Here is an 18046-nt window from a genome sequence, read left to right as displayed (position 1 = left end):
AACAAAATAATATTTTCATGTAAGTTTAAACAATTTTTGTAATAGTGTAAAAAGTTTTCAATATATTATTTAACAGATTTAATAAAATACCTCTGAAGAAGTCGAGAAATTACGACGAAACGTAGGGAGAAAGTATGAAATAAAGATTTTTATTTGCATATAAAAGGGAGTGACCAAAAAAGCCCGATTCAACATAAACATTAATAGTTCAAATAATTGGTCAAATTATCATTAATTCAATCCACCCACAATTTATTTTTATTATTTTTTTTTTCATTATATTTCAAATCAGTTTCAAAAGAATATATATATTTTTGCTCACAGCATTTTTAATATAAATTGTTGAAAAAGTGTCTGTTTTAGCTTTTTTACTTTGGAAATTCCATTAATCACGCACACATACAAACTCAGTTCAAAAGAATGCCATTGCGTAAGCTGGTGCTGATAACTCTTTCTTTCTGTTCTTTTCTATTTATTGGAAAAAAAAAACTTGCTCTTGCTCATGAACCTTTGTTTGCTGCGTGTACAGCTTTTAATAATTATTTTAATGTAATTGATTTTAATATGTCAAAGTATTGTGTAAAACAGGAATTATATAAAATTTTACGACATCAAAGCTAATTAATTTGTAAATTTGTAGCTAAATAAATAAATTTGATGGACTTCACCTGTTGCATGCAATTGATTGGTCAAGATTTTCGTCATATCCAACTTTATTTTACGCAGCCATTCTCATCCCTGCAATGGCCTATGCCCTATGATCAGAGCGAACAATAGGTGTGTTTTTTATTACCACCGGTCTTAACTGGATAAAAAAAACGCCTCGGGGCTTACCGAGAAAAATTGCCAGCACTGCATATTAAATGTTCCGAAATCAGCTGACACAAAAAAATATAGAGTTGTCATATTTTTCGCTTTTGGGTTTTCTTGTGTGTTTTTGAAAAAAAAAAGTTTTACTATCTTTTTTTTTTTTTTTAATTAATTTACGCGCACTAAAGGGAGTTAAATACCCTTAATATGTTAAACACAGTGCGAGCTTCAGGAAAATATTAATAAATATTTAAAATAATAATTGTCATTCCAAACATCAGTTTTGATGTTTTTAAACAAATTCTAAACATTTTACGAACAAGTTAACTTGGTAGCACAGATTTAAATCTGTTGAAAAAGTTAAGCCCAGAGAATTCCCCGGGCTAAGCAACTAAGCCCAAGGGGTTAAAGTGTTGTTGCATTTAACATGTAAATTGCTTAGCCCCGACTGCGTTTTTTTTTGTCCAGTTAAGACCGGTGGTAATAACAAACACACCCAATGTAAATCTTCACAGGAGGACTTTGGATGTCTGTTGTCACGTAACCCCAGATATAGGCTGCACAATCCAAAGGCGTCTTACAGTAATTGTATAGCTCGGTGTCACTTGCAATTACTTTTAGTTTTGAAAAAACCTTTTTTGCATCCATCAAACTGATAACACTGGTCGGCAAAACAAAAAAAGTAGAGAGCAAGAACTCTGTAAGGTGATTTTAATAAACTTGAGTGTGCTGAATTCAAAACAGTTTGCAGATTTTTTCCATCACGTCTAGTTTTTGAGCTCTGCTCATCATAATTTCAGCTATAAAGTCCAAAAAACTATTTTTAAATGAAATGTTTTTTGACATTTTATCTATAAATATTATTTTTCCGTAATATTTTGCTGTTTTTTCAACCGAATCAGGAGTCGAAAACTGAAATTTACTTCAAATCTGCTTCAAAAACCATAAGATACCTTAACCACCCAGATTTTGAGATATCATACCTTTCTATACCAAATATCTTTTAGAGAAACATAATTTTGAAAATAAAAATAAACGTATTTAAGACGATAAAATATTGCTTTTGAATATTGCATACCTATGTAGTTTTGCGAAAAAAAAAAAAATAACGGTGATGAAATTCAACGCGAAAAGTACCACAAAAACGCGTTTTTGACTTGTTAATATTTAAATATATAACTTTTAAGGCTTTCACGGTTTCCTACAGACATAATTTTTAAAATTCTCGGATTAGCCGCGTTTTTTATAAACAAAGAAAGTACTTTTGTACTCAGGCAAAAATTGACGGGTGACAGATAGAGTTGGCAAGGTATTAAAAAGATATGGAGTAAAATCCATATTTATGCCACCAAAAAAGATAAAAAACTATCTCCAGTCACCAAAGGACCAATTTCCTTTGCAAACACCAGGCGTGTATGCTGTTCCATGTAGCTGTGGGTCGTGTTACGTTGGACAAACACAAAGAAGCATTGCCACTCGCTTAAAAGAGCACATAAGTGCGGTTAGCAAAAGCCAACGGGAAAAATCGGCAATTTGCGAGCACTTATTGGACAATCAAGACGAACACCACTGGATACACTTCGACCAAGCGAAGGTGTTAGCTCAAGAGTCGCACTACATTGCACGGCTGGTACGCGAGGCGATTGAAATAAAACGCCACAAAAACTTCAATCGTGACGATAGTTTTAAACTTTCGCGTTCATGGGATACCGTCATCAACACCTCACGGTCATCCCAAGTTGAAGTGATAACACCCCGTGATGTAGTGAGCATTGTTTGCTCCCAACAAATTCAAACTCAAGAAGAACCCCAACAACAACAAGAACAACCAGAGTTAGAACGGCCTACACACAAATACAACTTGCGGAGCCGATCTAACCAATTTTAACATTTTATGGCAGTTTCCCGGTGACCACGCTCAATGAAATTTGATGCGAAACGTTCGGGGTGAGTACAAAAGTACTTTCTTTGTTTATAAAAAACGCGGCTAATCCGAGAATTTTAAAAATTAAATATTTAAATATTTCGAAAACTTGACGTGCCAGTGAAATTTTGACTTCAGATTCGGAATCACCACACAAAAGTCCTTTAGAAAAGTATGGTTTGGTTCAAGCTCCATTTTCGTTGCCGACCAGTGTAAGCGTCACCGGAGCACCTGCGTCGATTTCAAAATTAATAAAATTCTTGTTAACTTTCAACTTACAACATATCTTTGCTCTGTCGTTTAATCCACTGCTGTTGTCTCCAATATGGAAAAGCTCCTCCGCCATAAGCGTACCTGTAATTTCCTCTTCTATTTGTTTAATTGTTTTTTTGTTTTAAAGCACACTTTTTGTAGGTGGCGTTTTTTTTTTACAGAAATTACAAACGGTTTCTTTTTGTGAATATTGATATGCCGTATGTTATGTCATGCCACAGCGATAACATTTTTTGTTTCATTGTTCTTACCATTAGTTTTATTGTTTTTACCGTACTTTTTGTTATTCCGTTTTACCTTGTGTTTTTCATGAAGTTTATTAATGGTAGCTTTTTCACTCTCTCCCCCGTACTGATGAAGTTCTAGCAAGACAAACCCAAGATGCAACTTTATAGTTAAATGAGTCAAAATTTAATACCGTTTGCACTACTTGATTTTGTGCCATATCTTAACTTTTATTTAATTTAGTTGTAATGTAAAAAGCTAAGACTTTTCTCGTCGCCAATTAATATAATATAAGTAGATGTTAATTTAAAGACGGGAGACGGACAGAATCCCGAAATCCAAAATCCAGAAAGACCAAAATTAAGACCAAAATCCCGAAAACCCAAAATCCTGAAAACCCAGAATCCCGAAAAACCAAAATCCCGAAAACCCAAAATCCAGAAAGGCCAAAATTCCGAAAATAAAACAGAACTTGTGTTTCACTGAAATTTGAACTGAAACATAAAATTAAAACCAATTACAAAACATTTTAAACATACAATTTATTATAAGTTAAATATTAAGACTCATAATTCTTTTGATTTAGTTCAACGATCTTTCCAACTTTACTCAATCATAACAAAAAACTGCTGAACGAACAATAAGAACATGAAAGCATGTAAAAAAGAGATACTAACGGAATCATACACTTATATTGTTTTTTACGTATTAACACCTTAATTTCACACTTAGGATTGTTTTCGTAAACGAAATCCCGAAAAATTATATAAAATGAAAAATTTGCGCAAATTGGGATTTCGGGTTTTCGGGATTCTGGGTTTTCGGGATTCTGGGTTTTCGGGATTTTGGGTTTTCGGGATTCTGGGTTTTCAGGATTCAGGGTTTTCGGGATTTTGGGTTTTCGGGATTTCGATTTTCGGGATTTTGCCCCCAATCCTTTAAAGACGACTATTGACTGACTAACAATTCTCTTTATTTTCAATAATGTAGTAGATTGACAGTTGTAACTTATGACAAAAATTATATTTTTGTGTTAAATAATTTATAAAAGCGATTTTTGTTTAACGAAATATTCTTATTCTAAATGATATTATATAAAACGCGAGTATTCTAAGCCCAAGAAACAGAACTAACAAGAATATTGCGGCAGTTCCAAAGTTTCCATTTTCCATTCCAATATTTTTTAAAAATGTTTTTGGTCTAGCATAATGACAATATATTTTATGGCAATCCATTTTTGGTCGATTGAATCCGAAAATAGCCAACGAAGCTCCTTCAAGACCGTATTTAAGAAATGATATGCTAAAAATCCATTTGAGCCATTCTTGAGCATCGTTCTGCCGCAGAAAAAAGCCAGAAAACGCCAAAAATGGACATATAAATAGCGGTCCAAGTATTGCTCCATACTAAAAAATAATACCTTTTTAATTTGAAATAAGAACATATGTATATATTAGGGTGGGTCAAAAAAATGGAAATTGGTTTTTTTAATTTGGTACTTCGAAAACTCGATTGCTAGACAACTCTAGCATATACTCACCAAACATGAGCTCTTTATCTTAATGGGAAGGTCCTCCGCTTTTCAATTTTCAATTTTTACATCAAGCTTCTACAAAAAAAAATAATTTTTATATTAATTGACTTTTTAGCCAATTTTTTTACATATTCTTGTAGAAAACTAAACGCTCTACAAAAAAGGTTAAATACACTTTTTTGAATTATCTAACCGTTTAGTAGATATTTGAGGTCCAAATCACAATGCATACTTGTCATAAGAAAACTATTGAAATCAGTGGGCATTGGTTTGGATACGAATATCTTCTTAACGGTTAAAGCAATTAATTTGCTGCCAAGAAACTTTTTATATAACGTTTAAGCCCCTAGAAGAAAACATCTTGCTAATTTGAAAATATTGAATTTTCAGTGAATTGGAAAATTTTGAAAAATAAAAAATGTTTTCATATTTTTTTTTAACTTTGACCTCGAATATCTTTAGAATGGTTAGATTATTGAAGAAAATTATTAAGACCTTTCTTGTGGAACAATCTGTTTCCTACAAGAATATGTCATGCACGTTTGATTATTATAATTTTTCAATTTGTTACAAAATTAAGAACAAAAAACGAATTTTTAAATATTTTCTCGATTTTTGGACCTCAAATATCTACTAAACGGTTAGATAATTCAAAAAAGTGTATTTAACCTTTTTTGTAGAGCTTTCAATTTTCTAAAAGAATATGTAAAAAAATTGGCTAAAAAGTCAATTAATAAAAAAATTATTTTTTTTTTTGGTAGAAGCTTAATGTAAAAATGGAAAATTGAAAAGCGGAGGAACTTCCCATTAAGATAAAGAGCTCATATTTGGTGAGTATATGCTAGAGGTGTCTAGCAATCTTCTTAACGGTTAAAGCAATTAATTTGCTGCCAAGAAACTTTTTATAGAACGTTTAAGTCCCTACAAGAAAACATCTTGCTAATTTGAAAATATTGAATTTTCAGTGAATTAGAAAATTTTGAAAAGTAAAAAATGTTTTCATATTTTTTTTTTAACTTTGACCTCGAATATCTTTAGAATGGTAAGATTATTGAAAAAAATTATTAAGACCTTTTTTGTGGAGCAATCTGTTTCCTACAAGAATATGTCATGCGCGTTTGATTATTATAACTTTTCAATTTGTTACAAAATTATGAACAAAAAAACGAATTTTTAAAGATTTTCTCGATTTTTGGATCTCAAATATCTACTAAACGGTTAGATAAACGAAAAAAGAGTATGAAGTCTTTTTTGTAGAGCGTTCAATTTCCTACAAGAATAAGCAAAGAAATTTGCAAAAACGTCGATTTATAAAAAAAATAATTTTTTTTTGTAGAAGCTTGATGCAAAAATGGAAAATTTAAAAGCGGAGGACCTTCCCATTAATGTTAAGAGCTCATATTTGGTGTGTATATTCTAGAGGTGTCTAGCAATCGATTTTTCGGAGTACCAAATCAAAAACAAGAATTTCGATTTTTTTGACCCACCCTAGTATATATATACAAATATAATATATATTGTTATTATTACCTTTATACTAAGAGAAGCTCCAACAGCAAGTCCAATACTTTGAGCAACCAAAGCAGTTAAAAACGTGATCAATCCAAAAAGTGATATTCGTGTTATATCTATAGGCTGACCAGTAAGAGTATAAGAAATCACAATAAACACTGATGTGCATATAATTTGAATAGGAATGTCTGCAAGCGTAAATGCTATGTAGTAGGCACGTAGTGAATACCATCTATTAAAATGCTCTCTAGTCACAATTGGAAACTCTAAGGGAACTAAAATATAAAATATGTGCCAGCTTAATATATTTAAAATAAAGGGTACATATGTATGTATGAAAATAGAATTGCAATTGTATATGGCCCTATTATGAGTTGCGAATCGCTAGAAATCAAAGTTATTGAGCCTATAATAGGCTTTTTAGCGTTTTACAAATGATATTGTCACATCATTTTCCTTATTTTGCAAGGCATTCCTTGCAGATCGTCGTAGTTTTCAATTTTTTTTTCCAAATCGCCGACTTGTGAGTCATAAATTAATTACATATCTCATCGATGCTTCATTTCACGTTCAATTGATTTTCTAAATCTCATAATATAACAGTTTATTTTCATCCAATTAACTTATTCAACCGATTTGTTCGTGAATTCTATTGTTGTAAATTGGTTACAAATCCCGGAAAAGGCTATGAAGGAACGTTTCCTAATTTGTTATTTTATTCAAAATTACCTTATGACAAAATTTTTTCATGGAATGTGTTTGGGTGGAGATAGTACGTTAACTAAGGCGGTGAAAATTAGTAACGGATTTTTGTAGGGGAGTTAAATACAGTAGATGACGGATATAAGAAAGTCCAAAAAACCAGAGAATTCCTTTCTTATATCCGTGTTTTCTTATAGAAAAAAAGTGTATATGAGAAAGAAAATTTCTTATATAAATAAAATATATATAAGAAAGAAATTTTCTTATGTAAATACAAATTGCATATAAGAAATAAAATTTCTATTATAAGTCATAGCATATTTGTTTCGTTTTTATAGAAAATGTATTTCTTTTCTTAGATGACATTTTTGAACCACAACAAACGAACACAAACAATGTGTGGGCGTTTTTTTCTTTCTTGCTCATCCTCAGTTTGTCAATTTTTTGGCAACTCAATGAGGCTGGATTTAGAAATTTTATGGAATTACACTTTGCATCATTTGCATGTTTATATACTGGAGACTTTCTTATAGACGTTTAAATTTCTATGTAGTGAATGAGATTTTATATCAGAATAGGTTTCTTATATCAGTGTTTTTCTTTTAAACGTTTTTCTTATATGAGATAAATTTAACACCCAATTTAATGAGAATGTGCATGGTGTTTTGAAATGTCTGTCTTATATGCGTGTTTTTCTTATATGAGACTTTCTTATATCCGTCATCTACTGTACGAGCATTTTTTACTATAGGAGCCCCCCTCTATCTCCCCCCGTTTAGGAGGGAGGGACAATTTTCTAAAAAATGACTCAAAATAAAAAAATAAAAAAAAAATATTTAAAAATGACGGCAACACCAACAGTTATGAATGATACATTTTTCAAAAGCCAAAATATTACACTTTATTTTATTTTTTAAATCAAGTTATTTCAATCAATAGTTTTTTAAATAATCGATTTCAAAGTTAAAATTTGGGAAAAAATGTTAAAAAATTACATTTAATACAATTTTTGTTGAGGACTGTGGATTTCAATATAAAATTTTCTAGTAAAATAAATTGCCTTAATTGGTTTCTACACTGAAAATAATAAATTTCGTAAAATTACGAAAATCGTTTCATACACTACATTTTCGTTGGCCCAACGAAACTTTCGTTGGCTCAACAAAAATATGTAATTTTTCGTAATATGAAAACCTTCATAAATTAATGAAAACGTTTCATACACTTTTTCTCCCTATTTAGTGCCAAAAAATCCAATTTAATGAAAAGATTCATCACTTAACGAAAAATTTCATACTCATTTTAAAGAATAAAAATAAGATATTTAGCTTACAAAATTTTAATTAAGTAACGAAAAAATTCATTAACTTATGAAATTCAACATTAACTAACGAAAACCTTTATAAGTTTATGAAAATAAATAATTGTCTTATTAAAATTCTTCATCGGCTTATGAAAAAATACATCATTTAACGAAAAAAAATCGTTACCTTACAAAAAAAAAAAAAACCTAGACTGGGGTGCATTCTGTTTTAATGATGAAAAACTTACAGCCCTATTCTGCTATTCGATTCACGTGAATCGAAAGATTTCATTCCTTTATCACGTCAAACAGGCTTTGAAAAATCTCAACTTTTCGAAAGCAAAGCGATGTGTCCAGCTATCTTAGAAATTCTAAGGAAAAAAAAATTGCTTAAATTTAATTTTAACCACCATTTAAAGGCTTCTTATTTAAGACTTTCACGTGAGTCGAATAACAGAATAGGACCATTAATCTTGCTGGATATAGTTCACATTAGGTTTTTGTTTTAAAATCTATGTAAGTTGAGCTGAATATTAACAATATTTGCGTATTGACAAGGTGTCTCACGATAAGTCAGTCAACTGATGAGTGCAAGTGAGTTCCACCGGGACAAACGCCAATTTTTTGTTTGGACTAAAGGCCATAAAAAGCTATATTAAATCAATGATTAAACAAGTCCAATTAAATATAAGAAGAAAAATGAATGAAAAAATTCGTAGGTTAACGAAAAATTCGTAATTCTACGAAAAGAATGTAAGAATAATCTACTAAAAGAATAATTAATACAACGAAAAGTAATTTCGTAATTTAATTAAAATTTACGAAAAATTAAAGTTAATTGATGAAAAAAATTCGTAAAGTGATGTATAAATTCATTAATTCTCGATCAAAAATTTCATTAAAATACGAAAGTTTTGGTTAATTGATGAAGTTCTTCATTAACGTATGAAAACCATTTCGTTGAGCCAATTAAATTTTTCATCGGCTGAAAATTAATTAAATTTTTGTTGGCTTAACGAATTTTTTCGTTGTATTTACGTAAGGACTTGGTTCAGTGTAATCAAATGCTAAAAACTATTTGTTAGAAAACTACTTTTTTTTTAAGAAGGAATTTTATTGCACGTGTTTTAATGATGTTATTGTTACTTTTCTGGTGAAGGGGACCAGGCAAAATACTTTTAATAAAACGATGTTGGCATTGGCGCCTGCCTGGAATTTTAGATACCCTAAGCTCAGCAACGAAGTTGCGTGAGCGGGACAGGGGCCAAAAAATAAAGTTAAGATCCTGAGAACCCGCGAAGCGGGCCAGGAAAGGTACGGTTTACCTTAAAAAACTGTTGACATTGGCGCCTGCAATACGACCATACATACCCTAATAGTCTAAGATCCCCCCATAGGACGACCTACCCTCTCGTTATAGGTACCAGTTGAGAGTTATATTTTCTGAAAGGTAGTGTCTAAGGAAATAAATTGCACATGGGTTGTCTAGCGATATCCTGTCAAGGCATAGGGTATGAACATAGGGTTGCCTGTCAAGGCAACCCTATGCCTTGACAGGATGTCGCCAGGCAACCCAGGTGCAAACTGTTTCTTTAGACACTACCCTTAGGAAAATATAGCTTTCAAATGGTATAAAGATGTGGATAGGTCGTCCTATGACGGGATTTTTTCCTTTAATATATTGAAATACGAAAATAAGTACCTTTTCAAAAAACCCCTCCGCGAAAACGGTAAGTTAAATTAAAAATTTGACAGATACGTGTCAAGTTATTTTATTTTTTCTAACTTATCAAATAAAAATTATTTAAAAAATCTTTCATTCTGATTTTTGGTGAATTATTTCTCAAATATCGAATTGGAGTGTCATGACTTAAAAAAGACTATATCTCGAGTTGTAGATTTTTTTACATTTATTATTTGTATGTGTGGCTTTCATATTTTTATAATATCTATCGATTCCAATTTTAATTTTATTTCTATCACGTTTTGTTTAGAAAATAGATTTTTGCCCATTTTCTAAATTCACCTTTGTTTACCCTACTCAAACTTCAAATTTTAAAAAATCCTGAAAATTAAAATTTTCAAATTAAATGTCCTATGACATAATATTTTTTTTATAACTCTTTGGCTTGCCATATAAGCAGGGTCGCGTATTCAAAAATACGGAAAAATAAACTTTAAGGCCTGGCAACCCTATGCCTTGACGGAAATCGCTAGGCAACCCATGTGCAATTTATTTCCTTAGACACTACCTTTCAGAAAATATAACTCTTAACTGGTATAACGATGAGGGTAGGTCGTCCTATGGCGAGATCTCCTACTATAAGCGGAGCAACGAAGTTGCGTGAGCGGGACAGAGGATCCAATAACTAAAGTTAAGATCCTGAGAACCCGCGAAGCTGCAAGTTACTGTTTACCAAAAAAACTGCTGACATTGGCGCCTACCAGACGACTTTACATATCCTAAGCGGAGGAACGAAGTTGCGTGAGCGGGACAGAGGGTCCAAAAAGTAAAGTTTAAATCCTGAGAACCCGCGAAGGCAAGGTACTGTTTTGTTTACCTAAAAAACTGTTTACATTGGCGCCTGCCGGACGACTATACAAACCCTAAGCGGAGCAACGAGAGGACCCAAAAAGAAAAGTTTAAATCCTGAGAACCCGCGAAGCGGGCCAGGCAAAGTACTTTATAGATAATAAAAGCTATTGACATTCGCGCCTGCCTGGCAAGGTACCTATTGTTTTTCTTTGAGGTACACAAAGCTCTCAACTTACTCTATGTATATAATATATATCGAAAACCTTTTTAATGGTGCCAATGTAATGCCAAATTTATCGAAAACAGTTAAAAAATTAAAAATCTCATAAAAAACTTGTTTTCTTGTTTTTCAATTTTCTCAAAAATTATAACCTATAAGGCATAAAAGCATATGGTTTTTAGTGTTTGATCAGGAATTAACTCTCTCGAACCCAAACTATGAAAATCAATATTAAAAAATGTTTTTTCAGTATTATCGTGTTAAAAACTCTCAACTAAGAAATATGAATAGCAAACAATTATTTTCCAAAATAATAAATAGCAAAACTAATGTGTTACTCTCATGTTACATGTAAGTAATTTGCACTGCCTATGACCACCAAAAAAAGTCGGACAACTGAGAAAATATTTTTTTATAGAACAAAAATGTATGTAACTTCTTCTAAGCCAAAAAAGAAAACACTTTATGGATGAACAATTTTTATATCTTTTTTCAAAATTATGACTATATATAAAAAAACAAAAATTTTGCAAACAAAACAAAAATGTGAATTTCAGTCCCTTTTTCGATAAAAAAAATATAAAGAAGTATGATATTTGACTAGATTTTTGTACTAATCCAGTAACTAGGCATTATTATCTTTCAATTAAGCCATCGAAACTTAAAAAAATATTTAATGGAATATTTTTTACGAATTTTTAAATATATGTTACATGAGTGTAACACTGGGTCAGAAAGGGTTAATTGAGGCAGTTTACTTAATCAATCCATTTTGTATTGAGATCCACAGTCTTAATAGTGAGGCGGCTTAGCATTAAAAAAGAGTTCAATCATGCAGTTTGTGATAAAAGCATGAAATTAACATCGTTGGTGGTACTCAATATAAGAGTTATCTTGAGATATTGGGCCACCTTGTATTCCATCCGGAAGAGTAGATACAAGATTCTTTTTGTTGCACTCGATTTGTTGCATATAATAGTAAAGGCAAAGAAAAATTTGTATTAATATAATATGAAACATGTTTTCGAAGTATTTTCTAAGATTTTCGAATAAAATCAATACCAAAATGTCTCGACCATCATGTAAAAAGTTATTGGACTCTTTATGAATGAATTGTCTTTATTATGAATTGTCTTTTGCTCAAAGAGCAAGAGTCAGAATATTACCAAGTACTCCTTGAAAAAAAGTGGTAGGTTGATAAAATTTCTTGTGGAGGTTTCATATACCATAGAAAAATATAATCAAATATGTTCATCAAAAAATTTCAGGTCAAAGGGAGTTTTTTTTTTTGCGAGAAAGAACACTTTTGAAATGGTACCATTGCAGCACATGGAAAATTTTTGCATTTTTTTGAACCGCATATATATTTTATATATCGTATGAGAATCAAAAATAATCAAAAAATGAATTATATTTACCATGGAATATTGAATTTTCATGCAAAACTTAAATTGCTTGCTTTTATTTTATTTTTCATTGAATTTTCATACAAATTAATATTTTGAAGGAGTGATGTTCAAAAGTAAAAATATGAAAAATAAATGTGCAGTTTGTGATGAAAGGATCAAATTAATATGATTGTTAGTATGTAACCCTCATTATAAGATATTGCCTAACTAACAATTTTGCTTTTATAAGGTTAGATTTTTTCAATTCTGGAAGCTATAGCAAATAAAAAGTTCATATAAAGTTATATTATGGAATTAATGAAAATATTCATTCTATTAATGTATCGTTCATTATTATTTGTCCAATGATCCTGTTCATATAGATAATGAACGGCCGTTCATTAAAATCAATGGACGTTCATTAATTCAATGAACCATACATAATTTCATTTATAAAATTTCGAACTTGAAATTTCGAAGATATTTTAATGAATCGTTCATTAAAACAATTAACGCGTTCGTAGAAACAATTAACAGTGTTCATTGATTTTATGAATACGTTCATAAAAAAAAATAAATGCGTTCATTAAATTAATGAACGGATTCATTGAACTAATGAACCGTTCTAAAAAATAAAAATATCCGTTCATAGAATTAATGAACACGTTCATTAAAATAATGAACCATTCATAAAAATAAAAAAAAGTCGTGCATAAAATTAATGAATGTGTTCATTAAATTAATGAATGCGTTCATTAAATTAATGAACGTGTTCATTAATTAAACGAACGCGTTCATTAATTTTATGAACACAGGCCTACGTTCCGTAACTCTTGCACCGTCATAAGTGCTCGAAAAACATTGTGAATTCGAATGAAATCAATTTTTTTTGTACAAATTTCATTTTTCATCTCTCATCTCTTTTCAAGAAATTAAAAAAATCAACTGACCAACAAAGAAGTCATGAAAGTTTAGCTTTCTAAATTTATTAGGTCGAGATCTGTGAAAAAGAAAGAAAAATTAATGTGAATCGCCGTTTTCAATTTTTACAAACCTGTACATTCGGTTTTTCATCTCTAATCTTCTCCTTTCTGAAATGTTCAAGGTTAAATTAAAGAAGTGTTTACATTTACATTAACTCTTTTATTGTTCAAATAAACCAAGTGAATGGCAGGAAAAATTTTATTACCTAGGTACATTATTTTGTAGATTTATCTTCGGATAAAAAAGTGAAACAAATTATAAATAGTGAAATTAAGGAAAATTTGAATCAAAATAATATAAGAATTGAGATTTTATGATCTCATTTACCAAAACTAGAGCATTTGTACATACATACATTTTTTATTTGGTGGGTGGATATTCTCACCCATTTTGTTGAGGAAGGCAATATGGTCTTCTTTAGCTTGAATTGTGTTGCCTAACCAAACGAATGAATACTGCGAGTCCTTGATGGTATGTCGTATTACGTGTTTTCCACCATCTTTGTCTTTTCTTATAACTTTTTGGAAAGGTACAAAGTATCCATGCAGAGTCCAAAGTAATGCCGCATCTTTATAGTCTGAAAAAAGTCAACCACAGAAATACCAAAATCAGTAAGGCTTTAAACAATAATTTGATACAATAATTATATATTTATAGCTACATATACTAAAATCTATGACAGTTTATTTTTAAGTATAAATTTATTTTTACTAATCAATTGGTATAGTAAAAAAATAACTACAAATTGTACTTAAAAATATTTAAACTAAGCACGAACTTTTATATGGATCTGCTGTTATAATTTCGTTTAGAACCTGTTGTAAATTTTTTTTATTGACACGGTTATCAGTACAAAGAAATTTTCAAAAAAAATTTCATTGAAAAAAATTCTAAGTCTCAAAAGTATGTAAAGTTTTTTTGGCATCGAAAATTTTCTAAGTCCCCTACAAAATTTTTTGCATTGAAAAATATTCTAAGTCCCAAAAAAAAATTTACATTGAAAAATATTCGAAGTCCCAAAAAAAATTAATTTTTTTTTTTGGGACTTCGAATATTTTTCAAAGACAAACAAATTTGTTTGGACTTAGAAAATTTTCGATGCTAAAGAAACTTAACATACTTTTGGGACTTAGAACATTTTTCAATACAAAAAATTTTGTTGCGGACTTAGAAAATTTTCGAAGCCAAGAAAACTTAACTTTTTTTGGGACTTAGAATATTTTTCAATGAAAAAATTTTGTTGCGGATGCCAAAAAAACTTAACTTTTTTTAATACTAATGAAAATGATTGTAGATGGTAATGCTAGTTTCATTTTTTCTCAATTTAGTATATCAAACGCTATAAATGATCAAAACCAACGCTTAAAAGTCCTTAAAAAGTCATTCTATTCAAATTTTATTAATACTCTACCGCATACGCTGCTTTTAGAAGAGAAAAATAAACTAAAAACGAAGTTCAAATAATTTATTAGGATTTTTTCAAGATATTTTATGAAAAATAATATTGAAAAAGTTAATTTATTCAAGTTTAAATCTATTACAATTTTTGGTCCGGTTGCGGTAGAGTGTTAATGATAATATGCAAGTTAATTTCAAAATACTAATGAAAATGATTGTAGATGGTAATGCTAGTTTCATTTTTTCTCAATTTAGTATATCAAACGCTATAAATGATCAAAACCAACGCTTAAAAGTCCTTAAAAAGTCATTCTATTCAAATTTTATTAATACTCTACTTATCAGTACTTATCAGTACAAAGAAATTTTCAAAAAAAAATTTCATTGAAAAAAATTCTAAGTCTCAAAAGTATGTAAAGTTTTTTTGGCATCGAAAATTTTCTAAGTCCCCTACAAAATTTTTTGCATTGAAAAATATTCTTAGTCCCAAAAAAAAATTTACATTGAAAAATATTCGAAGTCCCAAAAAAAATTAATTTTTTTTTTTGGGACTTCGAATATTTTTCAAAGACAAACAAATTTGTTTGGACTTAGAAAATTTTCGATGCTAAAGAAACTTAACATACTTTTGGGACTTAGAACATTATTCAATACAAAAAATTTTGTTGCGGACTTAGAAAATTTTCGAAGCCAAAAAAACTTAACTTTTTTTGGGACTTAGAATATTTTTCAATGAAAAAATTTTGTTGCGGATGCCAAAAAAACTTAACTTTTTTTAATACTAATGAAAATGATTGTAGATGGTAATGCTAGTTTCATTTTTTCTCAATTTAGTATATCAAACGCTATAAATGATCAAAACCAACGCTTAAAAGTCCTTAAAAAGTCATTCTATTCAAATTTTATTAATACTCTACCGCATACGCTGCTTTCAGAAGAGAAAAATAAACTAAAAAGAAGTTAAAATAATTTATTAGGATTTTTTTAAGATATTTTATGAAAAATCATATTGAAAAAGTTGATTTATTCAAGTTTAAAACATCTAAGTCATTTTTTGGTCCGGTTGCGGAAGAGTGTTAATGATTATAATTTATAATGCAATCAAATTTTAAAATATTAATAAAAATGATTCTAAGTAGTAATTGTAGTTCCATTTCTTTGAAATTTTAGTTAATTATACTATCGATACTTCCCAGGAAGAATGTAGTAAGCGACAGTGCTGGGAAAAATATTTTTTTTATTTTCACTGTACTGTGTATTGCGCTATTTGTTTTCGTTCTGGTTTTTAGTGTCCTAGCATGTATGCAAATGAAATATATTAAAACAAATTTTATCGGCCACCAACAAATAAATGAACAGCAAGTTTGTTTTAAGTTTATAAAAATTTTGAGAATGTCGTTTAATACATTCTTCTAGGAAGGTATCGATTTATATATATATGTATATGTATATATAAGATAAGATGAATGGAATATAAATCATAAAAAGTAGGTATATACCAGCAATTATTTTAGCAAGATGATGGTGGCGGGAGCAACGTGGTGACTGGATGAAACGTGGAGTGGCAAATGACGACAACGACAACGGAGGCAGACAATAATGTGGCGGCAGCGTGGTGGTGGCAGCGTGGTGTAAGAAGAGCACTACATATATATAAATATATTAATACATACGTATATATTTACGGCAAATGGGAAATCGAACAAATCTCCTATATTTATGATTAGTACAGGAAAGTTAGTAAAAAAACAGGGGGGTCATTCCGTAATTTTGAAAACGATAATCGAATCGATGATAATCGTTTTACAGTTTGAGAATCTTTAAAGCTATTTTAAGTCAATTCTGATTCAATATTTCCTAAATAGTTTATACAGGGTGTCCCAAAAGTAATGGATCAAACGAAATATGCAGATAGGCCAACTTTAGGGCTCTCAGAATTTGGTAACTTGTTCATCCCAAATCCTTACGGTTTTCAATTTAATGCAGTTTTTGTGAATTATCGAAAAATCTCGACTTTGCAACAGTATTTTGCTTCCTACGGTCATAATTGATTTTTGTTTTTTACAACTCTTTCACTTAAACATTGCCTACACTGAGCCAAAAAACAACGTAAAATCAATCTAAACCACTTTGAATCAATTGAAAATCACTACATTTTTAGCCTAAAGTGGAAAATGATTGAATCAAAGTAGCACACTTTAAATCAAAGTTGTTCACACATTAAATCAAAGTTGTTCACACATTAAATCAAAGTTGTCCACACATTAAAAAAATAAAAAAAGTAAAACTGGCATCCGCTGGGGATCGAACCTGCTATACCTGGGTTGACAAGCTTGTGCTTTACCACTGTGCCATCTCACTTATAAAAATTGATGTGACAAACTGTAAGTTAAGCATAGGACGACTTTTTAGAAAATTAATGAATATATTTTTCACCATTGATTCAATGTAGAACGGATTAAAAATTACTATGCGTTTTTTCTCTGGGTGTAATAATAAGAAATAATTATTTAATCAAAATATTTTTTATTTCATACGCCATTTTGCTGCAAATTAATTAACAGTTCCATGTTTTATAAAAACTCAATTTCTTACTTTTATTTGAGAGGAACATCCCGAAAAAAAATTGTATGGTGTGATACTGGTTTATTATTTTAAAAACTTGCCGTGTTATTGCACTTTTCAAAAATGTATAAAAATTTCCAAAGTTCAAATTAGAACGAAAGATATTACAATTTTAATGCAAAAAAACAGGGGTTTTTAGAGCAAAATAACAAACAAAAATCGAGGCTTTTATTCAAAAAGAAATAAACAAACAACAGTCGAGGAAATGTGTTTATTTTTCTTTGTTATTTTTCTCTGAAAAGGCCTGTTCTGTTGCATTAAAATTGTAATATCTTTTGTTCTAACATCAAGTTTGGAAACTTTTATACATTTTTGAAAAGTGCAATAACACGGCAAGTTTTTAAAATAATTAACCTGTGTCACACCATACAAATTTTTTGCAGTGTGTTGCTCTGAAAAAAAAATTAAGTAATTGAGTTTTTATAAAACATGGAACTGTTAATTAATTTGCAGCAAAATGGCGTATGAAATAAAAAATATTTTGATTAAATAATTATTTCTTATTATTAGGCAATGTTTTAGTGAAAGAATTGTAAAAAACAAAAATCAATTATGACCGGAGGAAGCAAAATACTGTTGCAAAGTCGAGATTTTTCGATAATTCACAAAAAC

General features: G+C 29.9%; 1 protein-coding gene across 7 annotated transcripts in view; it reads right to left on the bottom strand.

Annotated features, from left to right (window-relative positions):
- The window catches only part of LOC129907618 (ATP-binding cassette subfamily G member 4), a 217799-nt gene that overhangs the window by 13805 nt on the left and 185948 nt on the right, over positions 1-18046 (bottom strand). For 4 of the 7 annotated variants that reach the window (XM_055983912.1, XM_055983911.1, XM_055983913.1 and 1 more), the window contains 2 exons: positions 6297-6553; positions 4182-4638 (listed from right to left, as the gene is read on the bottom strand). The exons of 1 other annotated variant lie outside the window; for it this stretch is intronic. In XM_055983912.1, coding sequence (XP_055839887.1) covers positions 4294-4638; positions 6297-6553 — 602 coding nt within the window. In that variant the 3' untranslated portion in view covers positions 4182-4293. Of the gene's footprint in view, positions 1-4181; positions 4653-6296; positions 6554-13107; positions 13989-18046 lie in introns of those variants that run through there. 2 more of the 7 variants (XM_055983915.1, XM_055983917.1) reach the window with 2 other exon arrangements.

Source organism: Episyrphus balteatus, chromosome 1 (genome assembly GCF_945859705.1).
Source record: "Episyrphus balteatus chromosome 1, idEpiBalt1.1, whole genome shotgun sequence".
Taxonomy (NCBI): domain Eukaryota; kingdom Metazoa; phylum Arthropoda; class Insecta; order Diptera; family Syrphidae; genus Episyrphus; species Episyrphus balteatus.
Note: the sequence above shows the minus strand (reverse complement) of the source record. Positions and strands in the feature narration are given on the sequence as shown.